Here is a 21,927-nt window from a genome sequence, read left to right on the forward strand (position 1 = left end):
GGGAAGAACTTGGATTGTACATCATAGATCATCACTGTCTAATAGAAATACAGCTTGAACCCTCTATATATTTTATGTTTTCTAATATCCACGTTAAAAAATTAATTTTTACAATGTATTTTATTTACCCAAATATATCTGTAATAATGTAATTTCAACATGTAATCAATATAAAATGTTAGAGAATATACATTCTTATTTTCTTAATAGATCTTTGAATGCTAGATTTTTATTGGACATACTTGATCTGTGTTTGGAGTTCATAAAGTCTAAAGTCAAAAATGTTTCCCAGTTGCTGAACTGAGCATGAGTTTTAAGTTTAAACTTAAGTAAAATTAAATGTTTAGCTCCTCAGTTTCACACGTTTTTAGAGCTCCTTTGTGAATGTGTTAGTGGCTACCCTCTTGGAAAGCAGTCTTTGATATTTGCAATTGGATTTATACAATCTGGAAACATATTAAATGATAAGAATTTAATGTAGTCAAGCAGAAGCAGTGGTGGTGCTTTAGAAAGAACCCCAATCTGTATCCTCAGTCAGAAAACCACTTTCCATGGCTGATCACCAGAACAAGAAGACACTCATTTTAAATGCAGCTTTTTTTGTGAGCTGGTCACTGCTCCTTGTTCAGCCCAGATGATGTGCTGGGTCAGGGACTAGGAGTTGGGTCAGGGCTTAGTTGAGTATGGTGTTTGGACTGCTCATCAGTTATCTTGGAATTTGTGATAAGAATTGAGCTCAGACTTACTAGATCAGAATCTCTGGGGGCACCAGGAACCCCTTGTTAGATCTGTCCCTTGGGTGACTTGAAGCCTGAGGGCCTGAGTGTCTGAGCAGGTGACTACTCAGCCCCCCTCCACAGGGTATGGAGGTAGCTGCGATCTCTGCAATGCCACCCCTTGTCAAGGCAGCCCTTTCTGCGCACTTGTACTCACTTGAGCCCCACCACATGGTTGCCATAGTCTTTGCTTGCTTTGCTTCTTCTGCATGTGCCCTGACTGCTGTGTGGTGGATAAGCCAAGGTTCCCTGTGCTGCCGCCAGTGTGTCTGCATGCGCCAGTGTTCTCCACCCCTGCTGCCCGAGTGCCTTTTGGTGTAGACCCTTCAGGGTGCAAGGCCTCGTTGTGCAGCTCCTGACTGAGCTGCAGCTGGCTCTTTGGTGGGTGTGGCTTCAGAAGCTATAGACCTGAAGCCGGATAGTTTTGGAAATGAATTGTACCAGAGGATCTGCTGCCAACATAGTTGTACCTTTTCCTTAAAGTGACCAGTTTTCCAAGAATTCTCTGTCCCTGAGGTGGGGCTGCATCTGCCACTCTGGCCCTTCATGGCTAGCTGTTCTTGTGTTGTTTCACTTTATGTACTGAGCTTTTAATTCTTTTAGCACACGTAGTGGAAAAACTACTCTTCAAATTAGAGTAACTGAAAAGAGCATCACCTAATAAATTGCTTGTCCAGGGGAAATTTACAGTTTGGCAACTGCTGAATATCATTGATAAAACACTTAAGCTGCATCTTTAACATAGTTCCTTTGAATGTGTTTATGTGAGTTAAATAAAATTGCTATACAACATGAAATTCTGCATTTTGAAACACACATGTTGTATGTGTGTGTAAGATTTCTTTACTTTGAGAATATTTTCCCTTAAAATAGTTCTAAGCCATTCTAGGTACTAATTCCCTGGAAGCCATTGCACTTCTTAATTATCTGTAAACTTTCCCCTTGTTGAAATTCTAGAACTCTACTATGCTTGAATTTATTCCCTCCTAAAGTGAGTGGTATTAATGAGAAACATTTGACTTCAATCCTTCAATCTGAACGTTTAGCAGATAAATAAATAAGGTTTTCAGGCACTGAAGCTCAGATAGAAATCCCTGGGCTATATTATCCCAGCTTCTTTCAACTCACATTTTAAAAAGAGAAAACAGTATCATCATTTACTTGAACTTACTAGCTAGAATGAAATGAGCTAATGATGTAAAAGTTTAAAAGTGTTTTACTTTGGGAAAGTATAAGTGACGTGTTAACAGGAATTACAGGAAGGAAGGTTCTGTGGTACAGTGCCTTTGTAAGATGTAGGCTTATAGAAAGCAAGCAGGGCTTTTATTTTAAGAGGGCTTTTAATCTTCTTGACTCTTGAGAGGGTGTGGAGCCTTCAAGTAGGTGATCCCTTGTCCCTGGGTGAGGTGAGGGCCTTGAGCTTATCATCTTTGATTAATTCTTGTCCAGAGACTTGATTTTATTGCAGTTAATAGATGTGGTGTTCATTTTTAAAGTTATTAAAGAGAAAAACAATAGGAGAACTTTTGTGACCCTTCCTTGTGTGGCTTCCTTTCTTATGACCTGTTTGTTTTCCTCTCAAATATGTAGATAGCGCTGTTGATGGGAATGTTTTGCAGAGGGGAATTTTGTGTCATTCTTTGAGTGTTTCTTTTACTTAGTTTGTCAGCTTTCCTTAAATGTGTTTATTGTGTGTAAACACAGTGATGACAGTGTATTAGAGCTTTCATATTAATTTAGAACATAAGAATATATCTTAAGACATTGCTTGCTCTCTACATATTCATCAAGTGTGTCTTATTAAAAACTTCACAAATATTTTGTAGTAAGTTTTCCTCACATTCTGATATTTAACTGGAATTCCTGAAGATGACAGGAATTTACTTGATAGGTCATTTATTTTATCCTCGTTTTATTTGGCACCAAATGTATTTTTCTAGTTCCTTTGTTACCTGAACCAATTATTTGTTAAAATGGCATTTGACATCTCTGAGTGAATTTCATTTAATTTATTCTCAAATATCATCTAGCTTCATTTATTCATTTAAAAATTTCTATTGATCATTATTTTTTCTGTCTGTATGATCTTCCTCATTTTTGAAAAAAATTGTATTTCAAAGAGGCATTAAGGATAGATTTCCCAAGCTTATTTACAACCATAAGTAAACTCAGAATGCGGAGTTCAAGAGTGGTATTTCAAAGAAATTGTACTTCTTAAAATGCTGCTCTTTAAGCATCTCTTGGATAAACTAAATCATCCTTATTTCTTGAGTTGTTGTTATCTTATTATAAAGAAAATGTCCAACAAATCCAGAACCAAAGCACACAGTTATCATAATTAATAACTTTCATTTGTTTTCCACTGAAAATGACAAATCCTTCTCTGGGCCCTCCTGTAAGGCTTCTGCAGGCCACAGAGGTGGTGCCCCTCAATATGCTCTGTCCCCAGATAGCGCAGATGGAAGCTCTGCAAAAGATGCAGAGACTGAAGGTGGAAGAAATGGCAGCTCTTCAGCAAGTCCTCCTCTTTTCCTGACTTGGCACCTTTTGTGCTTGCTCATTTTGTTAAAAGAATTATAAAGTGCATTGGTGTGTCTTACTAAATTCATCACGTGTTCTCTCTCACTCATTTTATTGAGGCTTTTCTGCCAGCACATCATCAAAGCCTGATTCCATGCTTAGTATTTATGACTCACTTTGACTCATTTCTTGTGTTAATTTTTTTCTTTCAATTCAGTGGCTTTGAGTGGTATAGTTGTTAATTTGGCTGAAGTTTTGTAGCACTCATGCTTCAGGGATAACACACTAATTCTGTTTGTGTGATTGGTACTAGGGCCACAGAAGAATGGTGTGCTGCTCAGCCTGGAGTGAAGACCACCCCATGTGCAATCTGTTCACCTGCGGCTTTGACAGGCAAGCCATTGGCTGGAACATCAACATCCCTGCATTGTTACAAGAAAAATGAGGTCTCCAGCATTCCTTAGTTTTGTAGTTTGCCATGGACCTTGTGACTGGTGCCGGCTTTTCTCATACTGATCAGCCATTTTTGTGAGCTTTTGACCCTGAAAAGGGTGATTTGTGTATGTTCTTTTCACATTGTACCAAGCTTGCATGAATGTACAGGGAAATGTGTGGTCATGTTTTTTATTTTTGTCTTATATGTGTTGGCATCCTCTGGCCAGTAGAAATGAAGCCCCTCTCCCCATAGCACCTTGTGTATTTTAAGTTACTGGCATTTGACAGATGACAGGAGGGCATTACATTTGTGTGAGTTAAATGTGAACCTGTGTACTTAGTCTGTTGCATTTCTGGAATAATACATACCTACCTTGTACCAGGCAGGTTGCAGAGCTGTATAGGCTTGATGAATGGCAGGAATGAGCAAAAACTCCATGTTTATTTCTGTGTGAGGTTTCAGCATGTGCTATCATGTAATCCAGCTTCAGCTCTATATTCTATTACAGTTCTGTAAAATTAGCTGGGTTTTAGAAGTTTAAAAAAATAGCATAGAATATTGAACTATAACATTCAGAGAATTTCTTGTGAAAAGAAAAGATTCTGTTCTTTTTTATGGAAAATCATTTCAATTTCCTGAAATTTCATGAGCAAATTCTAAAATTTAATGATTCTAATCACTGATTTCAGATAATGAGCAAAATTTAAAGCACTTTAGTCTATAGTCATGGTATAAACAGTTTTTAGAAGTTTCAAATGACTTATCCATTGAATGTGACTTGACCTTTTTAAGAAGGCCCTGCTACCTGAAAACAAAACCTTATTTATTTTCTACACCCTTTGGTTTGCATATTTTCTAAATGGGTTCACTTCCTTGGTGGTATTTGAGAGCCAACAATGCAAATAAATGAGTACTACCTCAAAAATAAATGCATTTGGAAAACTTGGGAGTCTCACTGTTGCCTAGCTAAAGCACTTTTGACTGATAGCTGGAATATTGAAATCAATTCAGGAGGCAAGAAGGACAATCATAGCAAATGTATCCTGAAAATAAAAGGTTCTTTGATTAGGTTGACCAGGGGATAGTGAAAGCAGTGGTTTGCAGGTAACAAGATGCTTTTGTCTCACAGCTGGGACACCTCTCAGTGCCAATCCTCCCACTGCCAGAGTGAGCCTGTCACTCTTGCCTTCTTAGGAGTTACTGTCATCTGGTGTTTGTAAGTTCATGTTTCTTAGTAAGTTACAGTTTTGATAAAGAGACATCTCAGTATACTTCCCCCCAGATTTTTAATCTTTTGAATATGTTCACTCGGAGATTGGCCATGTGGAAAAAATGGTCCTGGGTGGCCCCTATTCCCTGTTTCCTGGGAAGGAAGGACTGGGCTGGCACCTGCTGGAGTGCCTTTGGTGTGGTGGTGTGTGAGCAATGTGTGCAGGTTGTCCTTGGCTGCAAGCTACCCAAGAGTGGACACATCTCACAGTGGCCCTGTGTGCAGGTTCCGCAGTAGCTGATCTTAGGAACTTAAGCTCTATGTCATTGGAATGATTTTGAAATGATTCACACAGGTCTTTTTGGGAGGTGGGACTAGGAAAAGCCATTAATGATGTAATAAGAATTGCGGTTGCTGCTAAAGGACAAATAGCAAGTGTCTTAGAGCAACTTTAATTTTAACTTTAAATCTCAAGAGTTTATTGTGTTTAAAAGCCTGATATTTCTCCTGGTCACACTGACAGCGAAGTCAGACACAGTGTCTGATTGCCATATCTCTTTGCATGGCACCACACCCCAAAGATATAGGCACCATGGCTTCTGAAGGATAAGTTGCACAGCCACACTTGGCTTCTTTTTTTTGTTTCAATTTGAATGTCTGGGTGTCTTAGAATCATTGTTAGGAGCATTGAAAATTGTATGCACACAACTAAGTCAAACTTACACAACAGATAAAAATTTGAAGTTTTTAAAAATGTGTATTTGTGATGGCCATTTAGTTCTGTACAGATGAGCACGCTTCATGGCCAGCAGCTACCCACCTTCCCTCACTGATGGGGGCGGGGAGGAAGCGACATTCTCACTGTCTCTATTAGGCGGTAGACCTCATGGTGCTCGAACGAGTTCTCAGGAGCAGGATAAGATACTGCCGACACCACATGATCCTCTGACGTGATTCCATCCAGCTGCTCTGTGCCTTGTGCTGGTGTTCTCAGGAGTCATGAAGGAGATTGGGGCTAGTGAGTGCATGTGTGCGTGAGTCTGTGCGTGTATGTTTTAATGTGTAGCTGAAATTGAGTCATGTGATCAGTCACATGTGATTTCATCTGAAATAGTGTTTGAAAATGGGAAGTTTTGTCCTAAATGCTGACGTGTCCAGAATTTCATTTACAATGGAAGGAAAATACGTGGTCACTAAAAACGTGTGTTGATAGAGAATGCATAAGAGATGTGTTGCTGGACAAAGCAGCACTCTCTCAACCACTGCACATTCATTTCTGTAGAGTCCAAAATTCTTGTATATAGTTTGGAATTTTGAAGAATCCTGTGTAAATCATTTGTTACTTAAATCTGTGAAAAAATGTTTTTCTTTGGGGGGGGAAGTATGCATTTGTAAGTGTTACGTGGAAGCAAGTGTTTTTATTGTATTGATGTAATTGTTTTTAAGTGTTCAGTGTCTTTATTGCAATATGAAATTCATTAAAAACCATGTTCTGTAATTACTATTGTAATTATGTTTTATGTTATTAGGAGTCTTTATTATTTAGCTTTTTTCATGTTTTGCTTTTATGAAACATTGTTATTGGCTATTAAACATAAAAAAGATGTAGAAGTTGAACAAATTTATTACAGTATTGTCACTTGAAAAATTTTAATGTTAGACTTAAAAGATCAGATGTATCTCCTATCTGTCTACTAGGCTAAAGTTAAACGATACATGATTTTGCTTCTTCATTCCTCTATCACCACCCCCAAAATTTCTGAAGGATGTTAATAATTTGACATAAAACAGGCATTTGTCAAAGTTTCTCCATTTCATGTGATGCTATTTCTATTATTATAGTTAAGCTTTTTTGAAAGTTAAAAAAATTCTTGTAACAGAAAGTAGGCCCCATTTTCTGTGGGAGAATGCAAATCAGGATTGGCAGTTGGCTGTTTACTCACTGATCTTTTCTCTCCCAAGTAAATGAAACTCTGTGATTGTTGCAGGACTTGCATCCGGAGGTGTTCACACACTACCTGGACTTTGCTGCCTGTCAATGGTACCTTTTTAAACTAGTCATGCTTACTGCTTACTTTGTACAGGTACAGGGTACAGTCAGTCCCCAAGAGGCAGAAATTTTCCACTGATTTAACTTTTACTTTACTCTTCAAAAACATGATTGTTGTCTAAATTTCATAATTAAATCTATAGTCACATTCAAAAGTTCGCAGTATAAAAAATTTAAGGATTCAAGAGTTTCATATGATTTCCTCAAAATGCTACTAAGATATCGCTCCCTATTCTTAGATTTTTCTGTTTTCTTTTAATTTAGCAGTTAAAAACATTCCAAAATTGGGAACACTTGTATTGTTATATGCAGTCATAATATGTTAATATTATGGTGGGAAGAAAGTACAGATGAAACCAAAGTATTGTGTAATCCAAAATTAATTTTATTAAAATATCTAAGCAACTTGTGGTAGAAATGAATATAGATGAAACCGATTCTTGGGAACTCTAAGAACTCTGTGTAGTGGACAAATGCTGCCCGTTTTTGACTTGTGAGATGTAATAGAGAATGGCAAGGAAACTACTTTAGACAAGTTGGTCAAGGAGGTTTCTCTAAAGAGATGAGATTTACTCACGTCTGAGGATTGATAAAGGTATCAGGGCATAAAGAACAAAAATTAGGTGACAAATGCCCAGAAGAGAAGAGGAGGAAAAGAGAAAGAGATTTGCTTTGAGTCTAGTAAGCCTGTAGTAAATGAAAAAGTGTGTTATTGACAAAGGGATGGAAAAATTGATGTATCAAAATACATTCATGCATATGTGAAATATTTCAGTTCATATACTCTCACAACAGATTATATGTGGAAAGGAAGTAGCCTATTAATGATTTTAGTGCTACTGGTTATTCATATTAAAAAAATAAATGAATTTGGGTCCCTTCCCCATACCAAGCAAAATCAATCCCAGTATTGCATATTAAAGGAAAAACATTGACATTAAACATTTTTGTGACTGTGTTTATTAAACTACCCAAAAATACATTAACTGTACTAGAAAAGATTGACATATTCAACCATGTTAAATTATCTGTGCATTATAGGACACCTTAGAAGGGTGAAATAATAAACCACAAATTGTAGTTGCAACATGTGTAATCCACAAAGGACTATTATCCAGGGCAATAAAAAAATTCGACATGTCTATAGAATAATTGAAAAATGGTCAGCAGACATGAATAGGTGTATCACAAAAGAGGAACCTTGAATAGTCAATAAATAAACCAGGAAATGAAAATTAAGGCCAAAATGGAATATCATTTCACAAACATTGGACTGGGAAAAACTGCCAAGTCTATAGACTGTTGGAACTTTTCTTTAGGACTGTTGGTTTAGATACAAAATAATATAGCAAATTGGAAAGCACAATCTTCCAAGTCTGGTTGAATGCTTGTCTCCCTGCTCCAGCACTTTCAGGTGTGTATTTGAACATAGTTTATTTAAAATGTGATGTCTGGAGACTCGCGTGTCTTAAAATTACAGATTCCTGGGTCCAAGAACCGCTGACTCAGAATTTCTATCTTGGGATAGGATCCAAGAATCTGCATGTGATTCTGTTGTTCGGTTTGAGATCCATGGTCCTGAAGAACTGTTGTGTGTGCTTACATGGAAGGATATAATACCAAACTAGAAACAACCCAACCACACATCGGCAAGGATGGGTCAGCAAACTGTTATGTCTACACAATGAAATATGCACAGCGGTAAACTAGTGAATCACACACAGCTACATGCAGTTATTAGGAACATAGTGCTGAATGAAAAAAGCCACTAAAACTACACACAGTATGAAACTTTTTTTGTGCAGCACAAGCGAGCCCAATCAGATAGATAGAATTACGATCAATTATTTGGGGAAACAGGAATGAAGAAGCCAGAATTCAGCATGGCATTCCTGGGGAGGGACTGAAGGGTGTAATGGGAGCAGAGAGAGTGGGTTCAGTGAAAGCCCAGAATTGGCAATGTCCAGTTCTTTCTTTGAATGGTGGGTATACTAACCGGTTCCAGTTTACATACATTATAACATAAATATCATTATAAATGTTCCTCTGATGTATCTAATATTACATAGTTGAGTAATAAAAAAATTCTAAAGTTATCCCAAAGAGAGAGAAAGTGAATGCTAATGAAATGGGGGAGTTTATATTATTTTTGACAGCATCAATTTCAAGCTTATTGCATAAGAACATTTTACTTCAGTTATTACTTCTTTTTTCCCTTATAAACATGTACTTTTATGATTCTGAAATGTCTTATTTTTCAGTCAGTGTGTACATCCATTGGAGGCAATGAAAAGTCAATTTTGTTCCAAGATAATGTTCTTGAAAAAATAGTCACCGAGGAAATTGTGAAAAGGCAGTGTGTTACCCTGTGTCAAAATTGGGTTGTTTTCAAATACATTTTGGAAATCCAAGCTTTAAAGTGGGAAATGTAATAAGGATTTCATTTACCAGGTGTGATCATAAAACAATAAATGTAGTTTCCTTATGTTGTTCATAAACTGGGACTGAAAATAATTTCAAATCCAGGAGATGGTCCAAAAATTGTGTTGCACAGTTGTAACATATCAGAATATGAATTTTTATCCTTATTCTGTGTTTGGGGGAAAAAAGCATTTATTTGACTAGATAGGTAAGTTCTTGTATATTTGCTAAAAATATAATTTTCTATGATGCTATGATGCATTACATATGTCTTCTGGGTCTGAATTAATTCTCAATAAATAGTATAAAGATGGTCTACTGGTAAACTTTATTTTTTCTTTTTCAGTGATAAAATTGTGTTTATTCTGTAACCAATCCCTATCTAGTGTTAGATGAAGCTAAGACAACTTTTTTTTCTTTTTAAAAAAGCTCTATTGTTGTATAATTGATATAAAATAAACCAAATATGTAAAGTATACAGTTTGGCAAAGTTTTCACATAATCACCCATGAAATCACCTGCACAATGAAAGTAAAGTAGTTATCAATCAAACGTGCCTCATTGATTTCCTACCTGCTGCCTCTTCTTCCACCCATCTTCAGGAAAGCCACTGATCTCTTTATGTCACTAGGAATAGTTTGCATTTCTTATAATCTTTACATAAAAGCAGTCATACAATATGTGTTTAATTTTGTCTTCCACTTAAAAAAAATTGTTCCAAGACTAATTCCTGTTGTTATATGTATCAAATCATTCCTTTTAATGCTATGTGGTATTTCATGGTACGGATATGTCACATATGTTTATCCATTTACACGCACTAGAGATTAAGGTTGCTCCAGTTTTTCCTATTACAAATGAACCTGCTATGGACATCTGTATATAAGTCTTTGTATTCACATGTACTTTCACTTCTTTTGGGTAAATAACTAGGAGTGAAATGGCTGGATTATATGGTTGATATGCTTTTAACATTTTAAGTAACTTTTCCAAGTGATTGGAGACTTCTGGTTCTGCTTGGACATGTAAAGAGCTTAGAAGTTGTCTCCCCTTCATGACAGAAAAAAGGTGAACAAATTGAAATCAGTGACTTTTCTTAGGTCTTTTAGAGAATTGAGGTCACAAGGCAAGCTATTGTTGGAACTTGGAGAGACAGGTGGGTGGAATCAGAGAATCACAACTTAGGAGAATATTAACTAGTAGGATATTAGATAGTAGCTCTAAATACTTCCTGCAGGTTACTTGTATGTTGGATTGAGTTAAAAGTTAGAGGCCCAGACTAAGAGGCCAGTGCACTTACATGGCTTTCCTTCCAGATGAACCACCATGTTCCCATTATGAAGATCAGAGTGAAGTTCCCTCATATTTGGTTGCAGCTGGGAAGAACCACCACCTTGAATTAAGGCTAGAGCTTTCTCTACCACAAATGCCTCCTGACCAAAAGAAAAGCTTTACCAGAGTGTCATGTCTGACTTGGGAAAGGGGCTTACTGAGATCCAGCACCCTGTAGCTTTCTTATTTTACCTAAGGGGCAAGTACATGCTGAGAATTACTCACATCCCAGGGGCACAGCTCACTGAAAGATTGAAGATCTTTTCAGGACTATGAACACTTCCTGTCCCTGCACCTGACCACCATATTGACTGGGCTTCTGTAAAATAACAGCTGAAAGAATTGCAAGATTCACATCTGTTTGAGGAGTTTTTGGGGAAAACCAAGAGAACAGAGGACAGAACCCATGACACTAAAGGGAGCTGAAGCTTTTGCACTACAGCTAGAGTAGCACTGGGTACAGCCTCATCCTAGCCAGAGAAAAATAAAACCAGTCTGAGGCCAATCAGACTTAGTCTTCTAACCTCATACATCATGCCCTGCAGTCAAATTTTGAAAGAACTTAGATTATTATTTTAAGAGTTGTAAAGGGAAATGTAGACAACATGCAAGAACTGAATGGTAAACAGAGAGATGGAGACTTGTTTTGAAAAGCTTCCAATGTAGAATATTTTGTCTAAGAAAATTATCCTGTAGAAGTGAAGAAGATTTGGGCCTCCCCTGGTGGTGCAGCAGTTGAGCACTGGGCTTCAAAGCTGCCCGCAGGCTCTGCAGTGCTGATTTGATCCCCGGCCACCGGCAAGGGTCCCACGTGGCATGCAGACCTCTCCTGCTGCGCCCGCTGCTCTGCTTAGCAGTGTATTTCATCAGTCTGCCTGTTCTGTTTCCCGCTCTGGCTCTGGTGAATTTTCTCACCCTCCTGCGCTTCTGACTGTACCCAGTGCTTATATAAATAAATTAAAAAAAAAAAAAAAGTGAAGAAGACTTTCTCAGACAAAAATTGGAGGATTTTGTAGATTTGTCTCATATTTTGAAGGTTTTCTAAGTTCACTTATTGTCTACAGCTTTAAAATAGATTCTGTCAGATTCTCTACATAACTGATAATGCCACTTGTTTCTTATTTCCTTATTGCACTTGCTAGAATCTAGTAAAACATTGAATGGAATTGGTGACATGAACTCCATGTTTCTGGTGAGAAGGAGAATGCTGTTAGTGTTTCACTATTACGATATTAGCTGTTTTTTCTATAATGCTTTTTTTTTTTATCAAGTTGAGGAAGTTCCCTTCTAGTCATAGATTGTGGAAGAATTTTTATCAAGAAGGTATGTTGGATTTTTAAAGAGCTTTTTTGATGTGTTTACTGAAACAATCATATGGTTTCTCATTTGTAGTTCTTAATACAATGGTTAACATAAAACCCATTTTCTCATCATGTACTATTCCTTTTAATGTTGTTAGATTTGACTTGCTATCATTTTGTTAAAGATTTTTGCATGTTTATGAGAGATGCTGGATTGTAGTTCCTTGTACTTTCTTTGGTTTTAGTATTAGTGTAATAGAGGCCTTACTCAAATTTCTAAAAAAATTTGCATAGAATTGCTATTATTTTCCCCTTAAATGTCTGCTAGGATTCACTAGTGAGATCATGTGGTCCTGGAGGGTCTTGTTTGTTTGTTTTGTATTTTGTGGGAAGGGTTTTAATTATAAATTAAAATTATTTAATAGATATTAGGTTATTCAGGTTATTTGTTACCACTTGAATTCAAATAAGTTAAATTTAACATATATACATATTCAGGTTATATGTTTTTACTTGAGTAATGAAGTTTATGTTTTCAAGATTATGTTCATTTCATTTGAGCAGTTGAATCATTGGCATAAAGTTATTCATATTATTCACTTGTAATTCTATAATATCTGTGGAATCTATAGTAATGTCCTCTCTTTCACTCTTGATACTGATCATTATGTCTTTTAAAGTATTTTTCCCGTCATTTGTGAATTTGCCTATTTCTTGTTACAATTCTACCAGTTTTTTGCTTTTTCATATTTTCAAACTTTTTTTTATTAGGTACCTAAAAATATTGCTATTGCTTTCTCTTTTGCAATAAGAAGTCAACTGTTTTTCCCTCTGTGTGTAATGTGTCTTTTTTTCTCTGTTTTTAAGATATTTTCTTTAAACATGATTTGAACATTTTGTGGCAGGTGTTGGTCTAGTTTTCTTTCTCTTTCTTGTGGATTAGCATTTATTGAGCTTCTTGATCTGTGTATTTTTATGGTCACAAAATTTGAAACATCTTTAGTCATTATTTCTTCAAATATTATTTCCTTCTGTTCATTTTTTTTTCTCCTTTGGGGATTCCAATTGTTTGTTTATTTAGCTGCTTGAAGTTTTCCCACAGTGAGTTGTTTATACTTCTAAAGTTGTTTTTCTCATTGTGTTCAATTTTCATTTATCTTCAAGTTCACTAGTATTTTCTTCTGTAATGTTAATATGTAATTAATGCCTTCTAATTTGCTTTTCATTTTTTTTTACAATTTCCATCTCTACAAATTCAAGCTGAGTCTTTTTTAAATTTTCCATCTCTGTATATTACATTCAATCTTTCTAAGCTTTTTGCACACATGGAGAACAGTTAGTGTAGCTCTATATTCTTTTTAGCTGCTAGTTTTAACAACCGTATCAATTTTGGGTCACTTGTGATTGATTTTTCTCATTATTTTTGGTAATATGTTTCTTCTTCTTGCACACTATGTAATGTTTGATTAGATGCCAGATGTGAATTTTTTTCTTATTTGTGCTAGGTATATGATCCTATAAATATTCTTGCTTTTTGTTCTAAAGTGTGCTTAAGTTACTTTGAAATCATTTGATCCTTATCAGTCTTGCTTTTAAGATCTGTTGTGTGAACAATAGTTAGTTTACAGTTAATTATCTCTTAGTATTATGGAAAGATCCATCTAAGTGCTTTACTTAGTGCTATAATCAAATACAAAGACAGTATTTATTTATTAAACTAGGGTAAAGATCTGGGTAGAGTCTGGCTGGTGGGAGCAGTCTTTACTCTGTGGATATAGGTCCGCTTATCCCTTCTGGTCATTGTTTCTTGAACCTAGACAGTTTTTCTCACATGCATTGATCAATATTTGTTGCATACTTAGGGCTATGCTCCTTAGATGTTGCTGCATAATTAATCCTACACAGCAAAACAAAAACAAAAAAAATAGAAAAAGTTTTTATGTGTAAAAGTATCTTCTCTGATGCCAAATCATTCTTTTTGCAATATAACTGGAAATTATAATATTTTCATATTTTTAACAAATGAATTTTAATTCACCAAAACTCATCACTTGGAAGATTTTTTGAAAATTATGTTCCTATGATATCCAATTATGTGGATTATAAGAACTTCTAAAATAGGTGACACACTGCAGTTTTTTTGTTGTTCTTCAAGTAAAAACATTTTATTAAGTTACACAAAGATCTTTACCAAACCAATATCACATTTAATTAGCCCTTTATCTCATGAAACATTGCACAGTCACTTTATATTGTTATTTTAAACTTTCCTCGGTATGAAATATATATTTTTCAAATGTAAAATTGAATTTAAAACAAATTACTGGATTCTGGAGCATTGAGATCTGCACCTTTGTGACTCTTGTCAATGGATTATTAATTGTCTCTGTTCAATTCATCCTATATCATAGTTATCTTTACTGGCCTGTTTGAAGAAAGAGAACAGGGCAGTGTGGTACAAGACCCTTATACCTTCCAGTAGGGTCAGGGTTTCTGATTGTCAACTCTAATCCAGCTCCTGCCTGCTATGGTGAGATTTCTCCCCAGAACTTTTGCTCCTGTGCTGAAATCTATTACATGACATGTACTGTTTTCAACAATGGGATTATTTAATGGTACTCCCAACATCTGGTCTACTCTTCTCTATTTATAAAAGCTGTTATTTTCTTACCCATTGTTAGACTGTCGTACAGGGACTGAGCATGAAAATGGCACAAATGTAAAGAAATGGAGATGTGTCCGTGCTACCATTGCCCCTCCGGTCTTATGCTTGTGTTGTTAGCTTCCATCCATTATTCTCTGTAGAATCCATGTACTGTTAGCTTCCATCCATTGTCCTCTGCAGAATCTCTTAGAGGCAATTTTCCAGACCTATGTGGATTTCACTATAATTTAAATGAGTGAGGGCAGCACTGTCACCCCTCTGGATTGTGGACCTCCCAGCATTCACTTAATATTTCTAATTCTTTCGTGGCTATTCAGGAAAAGGATGCACTGCTGTGGCTGAGGGCAACACACCAGACTTCACAATAGAGATTGCCTAGGAATTCATAGTATCTGCTTGTCTTGAACTTATTTAACTTATATAATATTTGATGTATCTGTGAAGCAGTATGTAAATTCTGTTAATTTTCTGGTTAGTGGATATGTTCTGTATTGCAAAGATTTCCAAATGTGCTAGGAAAGAGGAATGCAGTAATATTCCCTCCAATGAATTACCTACCATGGGTGGAAGGGAGACCGTGTATGACTATATGGCTCTCATAGCAACTAGATAAATGAGTTGGATCACTTGTCAGTAAATGGTACATGACCCATCTGGAATCATTCCAGATTTTATAAGGAAAGAGGTTTCCAGAATCCCAAAGACCACTTTCATTGAAGCCTTCAGACATGTTGTATTATCTTCAAAATTAACATTTAGATGTTACCAGTATTTAGCACATTTAAAATTCAGGTTTTTGCCTTTTCTTGAAAATGTTAGGTTACCAGGCAATTCAGGACAGTATTTACATATTGCAGTCAGCAGGAGCTGCCCTGTCTGCATAGCTCAGCTGTGATTCCAGGCAGCCCATCTCTTCCAGTTCACTTTGCTTAGTTACATTAATCTGGCACCTGTAGGAATTGGAATTTGCACCCTCAAAGCAATGTTGATCACTGTCTAAATTTATTTCCAGTCAATCTGAGCTCCAGACACTGCCATGTGGATGTCCTAGATGCCCTGAATGACAAAAGCACAGTGCATCAACATTTATTTTCTATAGCATTTTATTATGAAAATCCTCAAGACCGCAGAAAAACAGAATGTACAATGAAAACATTTTCACCATTTAGCTTTTATAATTAAAATTTTATATTGTTTTATCACATTTGGTTCCTCCCTCTCCTTTACCATCTCTCTTATTTTTAGAGCAGTTTCAGGTTCATAGCAAAATTGAGTGGAAAACACAGAAATTTCCCATACACTCCCTGCCCCTATACATATGTGTATGTGTGTATATATATTAAATATACATATTAAATGTAACTTATTTGTATTCAATTAGAAATAAAATACTTGAATGACCTAATATATACATGTATTGCTTCCCCCACATCGACATCCCATATCACATGTACTCCTGCATTGTGATGAGGCTGAGAGGCTAGAGTACTGGACTGGGCAAATGGAGGTGATAGGCTGGTGGGGGAGTTGGGGTGCTGGGCTGGGCAGGTGTTAGGGGTGCCATGCTGGGGGGCCAGAGGTGCTGTGATGGGGGCTGGAGAAGCCAGGCTGGGTGGGGGTTTTAAGAGTGCTGGAGTGTCCTTAGGCTTCCTGACTGGCTATATTCTCTTGACCTGATTGGCTCCCCTCTTAGCTGTATTATTTCTGAGGTGTTGAGTTGCCCTTAGTGTGGGGGTGGGAGTTGGGGGAAGTGCAGGGAGAGGAGGGTTTGTGTCATCATCAGTCTGGAAGGTGTTGCAGCTTAACAATATCTTTTGAAGAAAAGTTTTAAAGGTTGATAAAACCCAAATGGTCAATTTTCTTTAAAGTCTTCTTTAGCTCTCTTTGATCTAGGCAGGAATTGGTGAACCTTTTCTGAAAGGGTCAGAGTGTAAATTCTTTGACTTTGCTGGCCAGTCTGTGGCAACTGCTCAACTGAGCCTATGTGGCAGGAAATAAGAACATGGTTTGGCTGTGTGCCCAGAAAGCACTATGAGACCAATGGGCATGGGGTACATTGGGCCATGGACACAGCTTGCTGACCCCTGGTCTGTGGCATGAAGTTGAACACGGCACTCGGTGCCTTCATGATCTGATGCCTTCCGATTTTCTGGCTCTGCCCTTTGAACTGCTCATCCTCTGAGATCCTTTGTTGTCTTGCTATATTGCACCTGTGCCTTTGCCCCTGGAGGGCTTAGACACATTTGAACAACCTTTCCTTTAACTTCTGGAAATACTACAACTTTCGCTTGAAGATTGAGCCTAAAGAACATCCCTCTCTTGAGCTTGCTTGAGTGTCTTTTCCACCTCCATGATATTGATACTCCTTTCCAACTTGTAATATCTGTAACTTCTCACTGTCATTATTTACATTTTTTATACTCACATAGACTGTAAGATCCTCCAGGAAATATAGCATTAGATTTAACCCATGGCAGCCCTCAGAAAGGCTTGCTAGTGAATGATAATGAGCTCTTAAGAAAGTGAAACTGGATTTGACACTCTTCTTACCTGCTGTGTTTCCTGACCTCATGTATCCAACAAGCTCATTTAAAGATGCTGCACATCCCTCCCACGCTTCACCCCCATCCCAGGGGACCCCACTGCTCATGCATGATCTTAACTAAAAGAGCAGACAATTTTCCAGAATTAGGTGCTGCTTTCTGCTGGTCCTGTTCAGGGCCATTCTATCGCCTCAGCAAATTTCTCCAAATCTCGAAAAACAAATTTCAATATACAAAAATAGTAACTAACATTTTTCATCTTCTAAATAGTCCAGAGCATCCCTTAAGCCACTTAACTGTAAATATGGAGGCACTGGCTTCCCGTGAGGTGTGTGAATCACATTCTGTCTAGCTCCAGAGGGCAGGTGCATCTTCATCTCTTGGCCACAATAAACAGCCGTGAGACATTGCCCGGCAAGCAGCAATGCAGCGGTGTTACTATGGCAGCTATCGCATTTTCAAATGTCCTAGGTGGAGATTGCTTCCCTCAGCAGTGTCCACTTTTAATCCGCGCATTAGTCCCTTCTGCAAATCAGTGCCTGGTGGGAAAGCTGATCTATTGTTAGATTGAGTGGCTCGGCAGTCTCTTTGTGGAAGGGGGAGAGATAAGGAGAGAGGGCCATCTCTCACAATCTCTGCATTTTGAAACCATTGCTCTTGCCTGACAGGAGAGACAATTAACTGGTCTCGGTGCCTGTGTGCTGCCCATGCTCTGGTAAAGAGCTGAGCCAGAGCCTGCAGCTGACCTGGGACACTCGTGGTTTTTGTCGTCATCCTTGTCCTCAAACCCCTTCATGTGGCTTTTTTCATCCTAATCCATCTGCAAGTGCCCAGTGCTCTCCTGAGCTCCCTGCTATCACGTATGCCTGTGCCTAGGTGTGCACACATGCACACGATAGAGGACCCCGTGGCTCCTCTGCTGCAGTTATGAGGGCGGCTCTGCCCTCAGTCCCTGTCTTTTTTCCCTCCAATTTTCCCCAGATATACTTGACAAAAGCTGTATGTTTTTAAGGTGTACAGCTTGATGATTTGGTATATAGATCACTGAATGGGCCACAATGAGGGTGGCTGACACCTTGCTGTAAGAGGACACTTAGAGCCAAGCTCCCGGATATTAGGTCTATAAATTAGCAACCTTAATTTAACCTTAACATCATCTTCAGCATCAATTCTTAAGTGATACAGCATATTCACAGGATATGGGGTAAGATGTAGACATTTGGGGGCCATTTTTCTATCTTTCTTAGCTGTTACAAATTTTAGATTGCTCTTTAAATAATTTTCTTTCCATGACTGCAATATGATCTTAATTTATCACATAATGTTTTAAAACTATGTGTAATTCTATTTTTAATTTATTTTTTAAATTTATATAGATATATTTTACATCATTGTTCATTTTTTTAAAGATTTATTTTATTTTCATGCATACAAGAGCTGGGGTGCAGACCAGAGGTGGTGGGGTGGGCGTTGAGAGGATTCACCAGAGACAGAGTGGGGAACAGAACAGGGCAGATCAGCTGAAATACACTGCTGAGGGGAGCAGCGGGTGAGTCAGGAGAGGTCTGCTGAGCCATGTGAGTTGCTCCTAGGCCAGAGACTGAACTCGTGCTGCAGTGGCTGTGGTTAGTTTCAAAGGTTGCGTCTTAACCCCTTGCGCCACCAGGGAGGCCCATCATTGTTCATTTTGTACAGTGTTTGATTTCTCCTCTCAGGTGTAATCCCCATAAAATTCCCACCACCAAGTTACCTGTGAACTGTTACCATAGTCTTTTGTGCTCTTCCCTCCCCGTTTTGATTCCTCTCCCTCTGCCTTTCCTGCTGAATATCTCCGATAGTTTGTCTGATACTTTTTCCCCCCCTGATCCCTTGTTTGGTTCCCCTACAAGTGGAATATTTTTATTTTTCCTTCTGATTTATTTCACTGGGCATGATCCCTTCCAGCTCCATCCATGTTGCTGCAAATGGCAGGAATTTATCTTTTTAATGGCTGAATAGTATTCCATTGTACATATATATCACAACTTTTTTATCCAGTCATCTAAAACTATGTATAATTCTAAACTCTTCTTGTGTTGTAGCATTGATAGACTTTGTAATATGATTCTTGTTATACTCTTCAGCCTCTAGCCATTCTCTGAAAGTGTATTTACCTGCCTCTACTATCACTCCTTTTCTGTCCAAATCAGACAAAAGTTGTTCAACAAGAGCAAGTCCTCTTTGCGCCTCAATTTCCATACCTGCAAATGAGATTTTTGGGCTATCTATCAATTTTTTATGATCATTAGAGTCATTAAAAATATGCAGATATCGCTGCAAATGTTGAAAAATTTTGCTATATTGCTTAGAGTGTTTATTTTCTCCTTACTGAAATAGCAGTTTTCAAGGCAGTACAGTTCAAGGATAGTCTGAGTCAGGGACCCAAGCTTTCTCAAAAATGCCTGAATAATATGGGAGTGAATGAGTTGCAAGAGGGGTGAAATGGATGGAAGTTAAATACAAGCCTCAAAGATAAATTAATGTTTTTTTTCTTTTTCTTTTGTACTTTTGGGTCTGAGAGCAATTTAACCATTTAACCTTAGTTTCATTGACTGATGCAAACACCTGGGAGCCATACCCCATGAAAGGACATTTCCTAGAAGTTGCGTCACCTTCACTGAGCTCACTGATGGCACCTTGGAACCTGGTGGTCTCTGGCAATGAGGGAGCAACTGGGTTTCACCTGCAATCCTATCCATTTGGCTCTTTTCCTTCTCTTCATCCAAAGCCTGGACATTTTCTTTGGGACACAGGTCCTTAACAAATCATTTGCTTTTAGGTCCTTGGGTCAGATCTGCTTCCAGGAGGGCCAGCACTATACCCACGTTAATGTGTGCTGGGGAGAAGGGCTGCTCTCCAGCAATGGCCTTGATGGACTTGGGGACCAGCGGGAGGCTCCCCATGCACTTTGCTTTTCAATATCTGAGGTCACCTTTCCAGAAAGCTTTGTCTGTTTGGGTCACTTGCTTTCAGAACATTTAAATCCTGTTAGATAGCTGATGAGTGATAGGCCTCCCAACCTGAAACCTTCAAAGATGTAATCTGTTGTTCCAAAAACAGGGGATTATTACAGTCTAGCCAGCATGCTAGGGGAGCTGTCGAATGAAATCAATTTTAGTTGGTTGGCTTGTCATAAATAAAAAGTGAGAAATAAGAAACAGTCAATGGCTTGAAACAGAACAGAAAATTCAGAGAGCGTCCTCCATGTTTGCAGCATAGGAAACTGTGAAAATTTTCATCTATAAAATGTTTCCTCAACTTTGGATGCACTGTGACCATCTGATTTCTTAAATCAGGAACTGCCAGGGTCTTTACTTGATGGTGACTATTTCAGAGACGATCACACCAACAGTCACGGGTGGGTGTGAGACCTGATGGTGTGTCACAGTGTGAGGTCCAGGGGTGGAGGGAAGGAGCTGGGAACCTCATTTTGTTTTGTTCTCCCCCCCCTCCATGTCTGCCCCCTCACCCTCCCAGGAGTTTCTGGTCACGGGGGTGTGAGTACCTGGCTGTACAGCAGGGGAGTCCCTCAGGTGGTCAGAGCACACAGGAGTATGTGAAAGAAAATACCCGGTAGGCAGGTATGCCCTGCTCTCTGCACTCAGGATTTAGACACGCTGCTGGCGATGGTGGACGAGCATCAGAAATACAGTGCCAGCCAGCAAACCTCACTCTAAAACACCCGCAGCCACTGCAGCTTGATCTTCGTCATAGTTAACCACTTGGAAAGAGGATTTTTTTCTCGTCATTTTTTTTTTTTTTTAAAGATTCACTTATGCATACAGGAACTGGGGTGAAGGCCAGAGATGCGATGGGGTGAGAGGATTCACCAGAGACAGAGTGGGGAGCAGAGCAGGTGGATCTACTGATATTCACTGCTGAGGGGAGCGGTGGGTGAGACAGGAGCCGTCTGCTGCGCCATGTGGGTAACTCCCTGGCTGGGTATGAACTCAGGCCACGGTGGTTGGTGATAGCTTGATAGTGGTGAGACTTTAACTCCTGCCCCACCAGGGAGGCCCCTATTCACTAGTCATTTTGAAAGTATAGAGATGAAAAATTGTTACCGAATGCCGGCCTCAGTTTCCCTCAGCCAATGAAAGGAAACAGAGTTCGAGGAAAAGGAAAGTGGTTTAATTTGTCCACAAGTGAGGAGGGCAGCAGACTCATGTCTGAAAGACAACCGTCCTGCTCTTTGGCAGAGTGCAGGTGTATTTATACAAGGGGGAGATGGGCAGGGGTCTGTGAAGGGGAGGCAGAAGGGGCCGCACAGAGCCAGGTGGGTGTCAGCTCCTTTTTCTTCTTTTTTTTTTTTTTTTTTTAAAGATTTATTTATTTATTTATACAAGCACTGGGTACAGTCAGAAGCGCGGGAGGGTGAGAGAATTCACCAGAGCCAGAGCGGGGAGCAGAGCAGGCAGAAAGACTGAAGTACACTGCTGAGGGGAGCAGCGGGCGGCAGGAGAGGTCTGTGCGCCATGTGGGACCCTCCTCCGGTCACCGGGGAGCAGCCAGGGATCGAACCGGAGCAGCTGGGGATCGAACCGGCGCTGCAGAGGCTGTGGGCAGCATCGCAACCCAGCGCTCAACCGCTGTGCCACCGGGGAGGCCCTCCTTTTCTTCTTAAGAGAAGGGGA

At 38.7% G+C, this 21,927-nt stretch overlaps 1 protein-coding gene across 4 annotated transcripts in view; it reads left to right on the forward strand.

Moving 5' to 3' along the window:
- The window catches only part of WDR37 (WD repeat domain 37), a 52,408-nt gene extending 43,493 nt beyond the window's left edge, over positions 1-8,915 (forward strand). For all 4 annotated transcript variants that reach the window (XM_037510535.2, XM_037510538.2, XM_054695054.1 and 1 more), the window contains one exon: positions 3,610-8,915. In XM_037510535.2, coding sequence (XP_037366432.1) covers positions 3,610-3,741 — 132 coding nt within the window. In that variant the 3' untranslated portion in view covers positions 3,742-8,915. The remainder of the gene's footprint in view (positions 1-3,609) is intronic.
- The last annotated feature ends 13,012 nt before the right edge of the window (positions 8,916-21,927 follow it).

This window comes from Talpa occidentalis, unplaced genomic scaffold (assembly GCF_014898055.3).
Source record: "Talpa occidentalis isolate TD23 unplaced genomic scaffold, MPIMG_talOcc4v2.1 talOcc4.14, whole genome shotgun sequence".
NCBI classification, from domain to species: domain Eukaryota; kingdom Metazoa; phylum Chordata; class Mammalia; order Eulipotyphla; family Talpidae; genus Talpa; species Talpa occidentalis.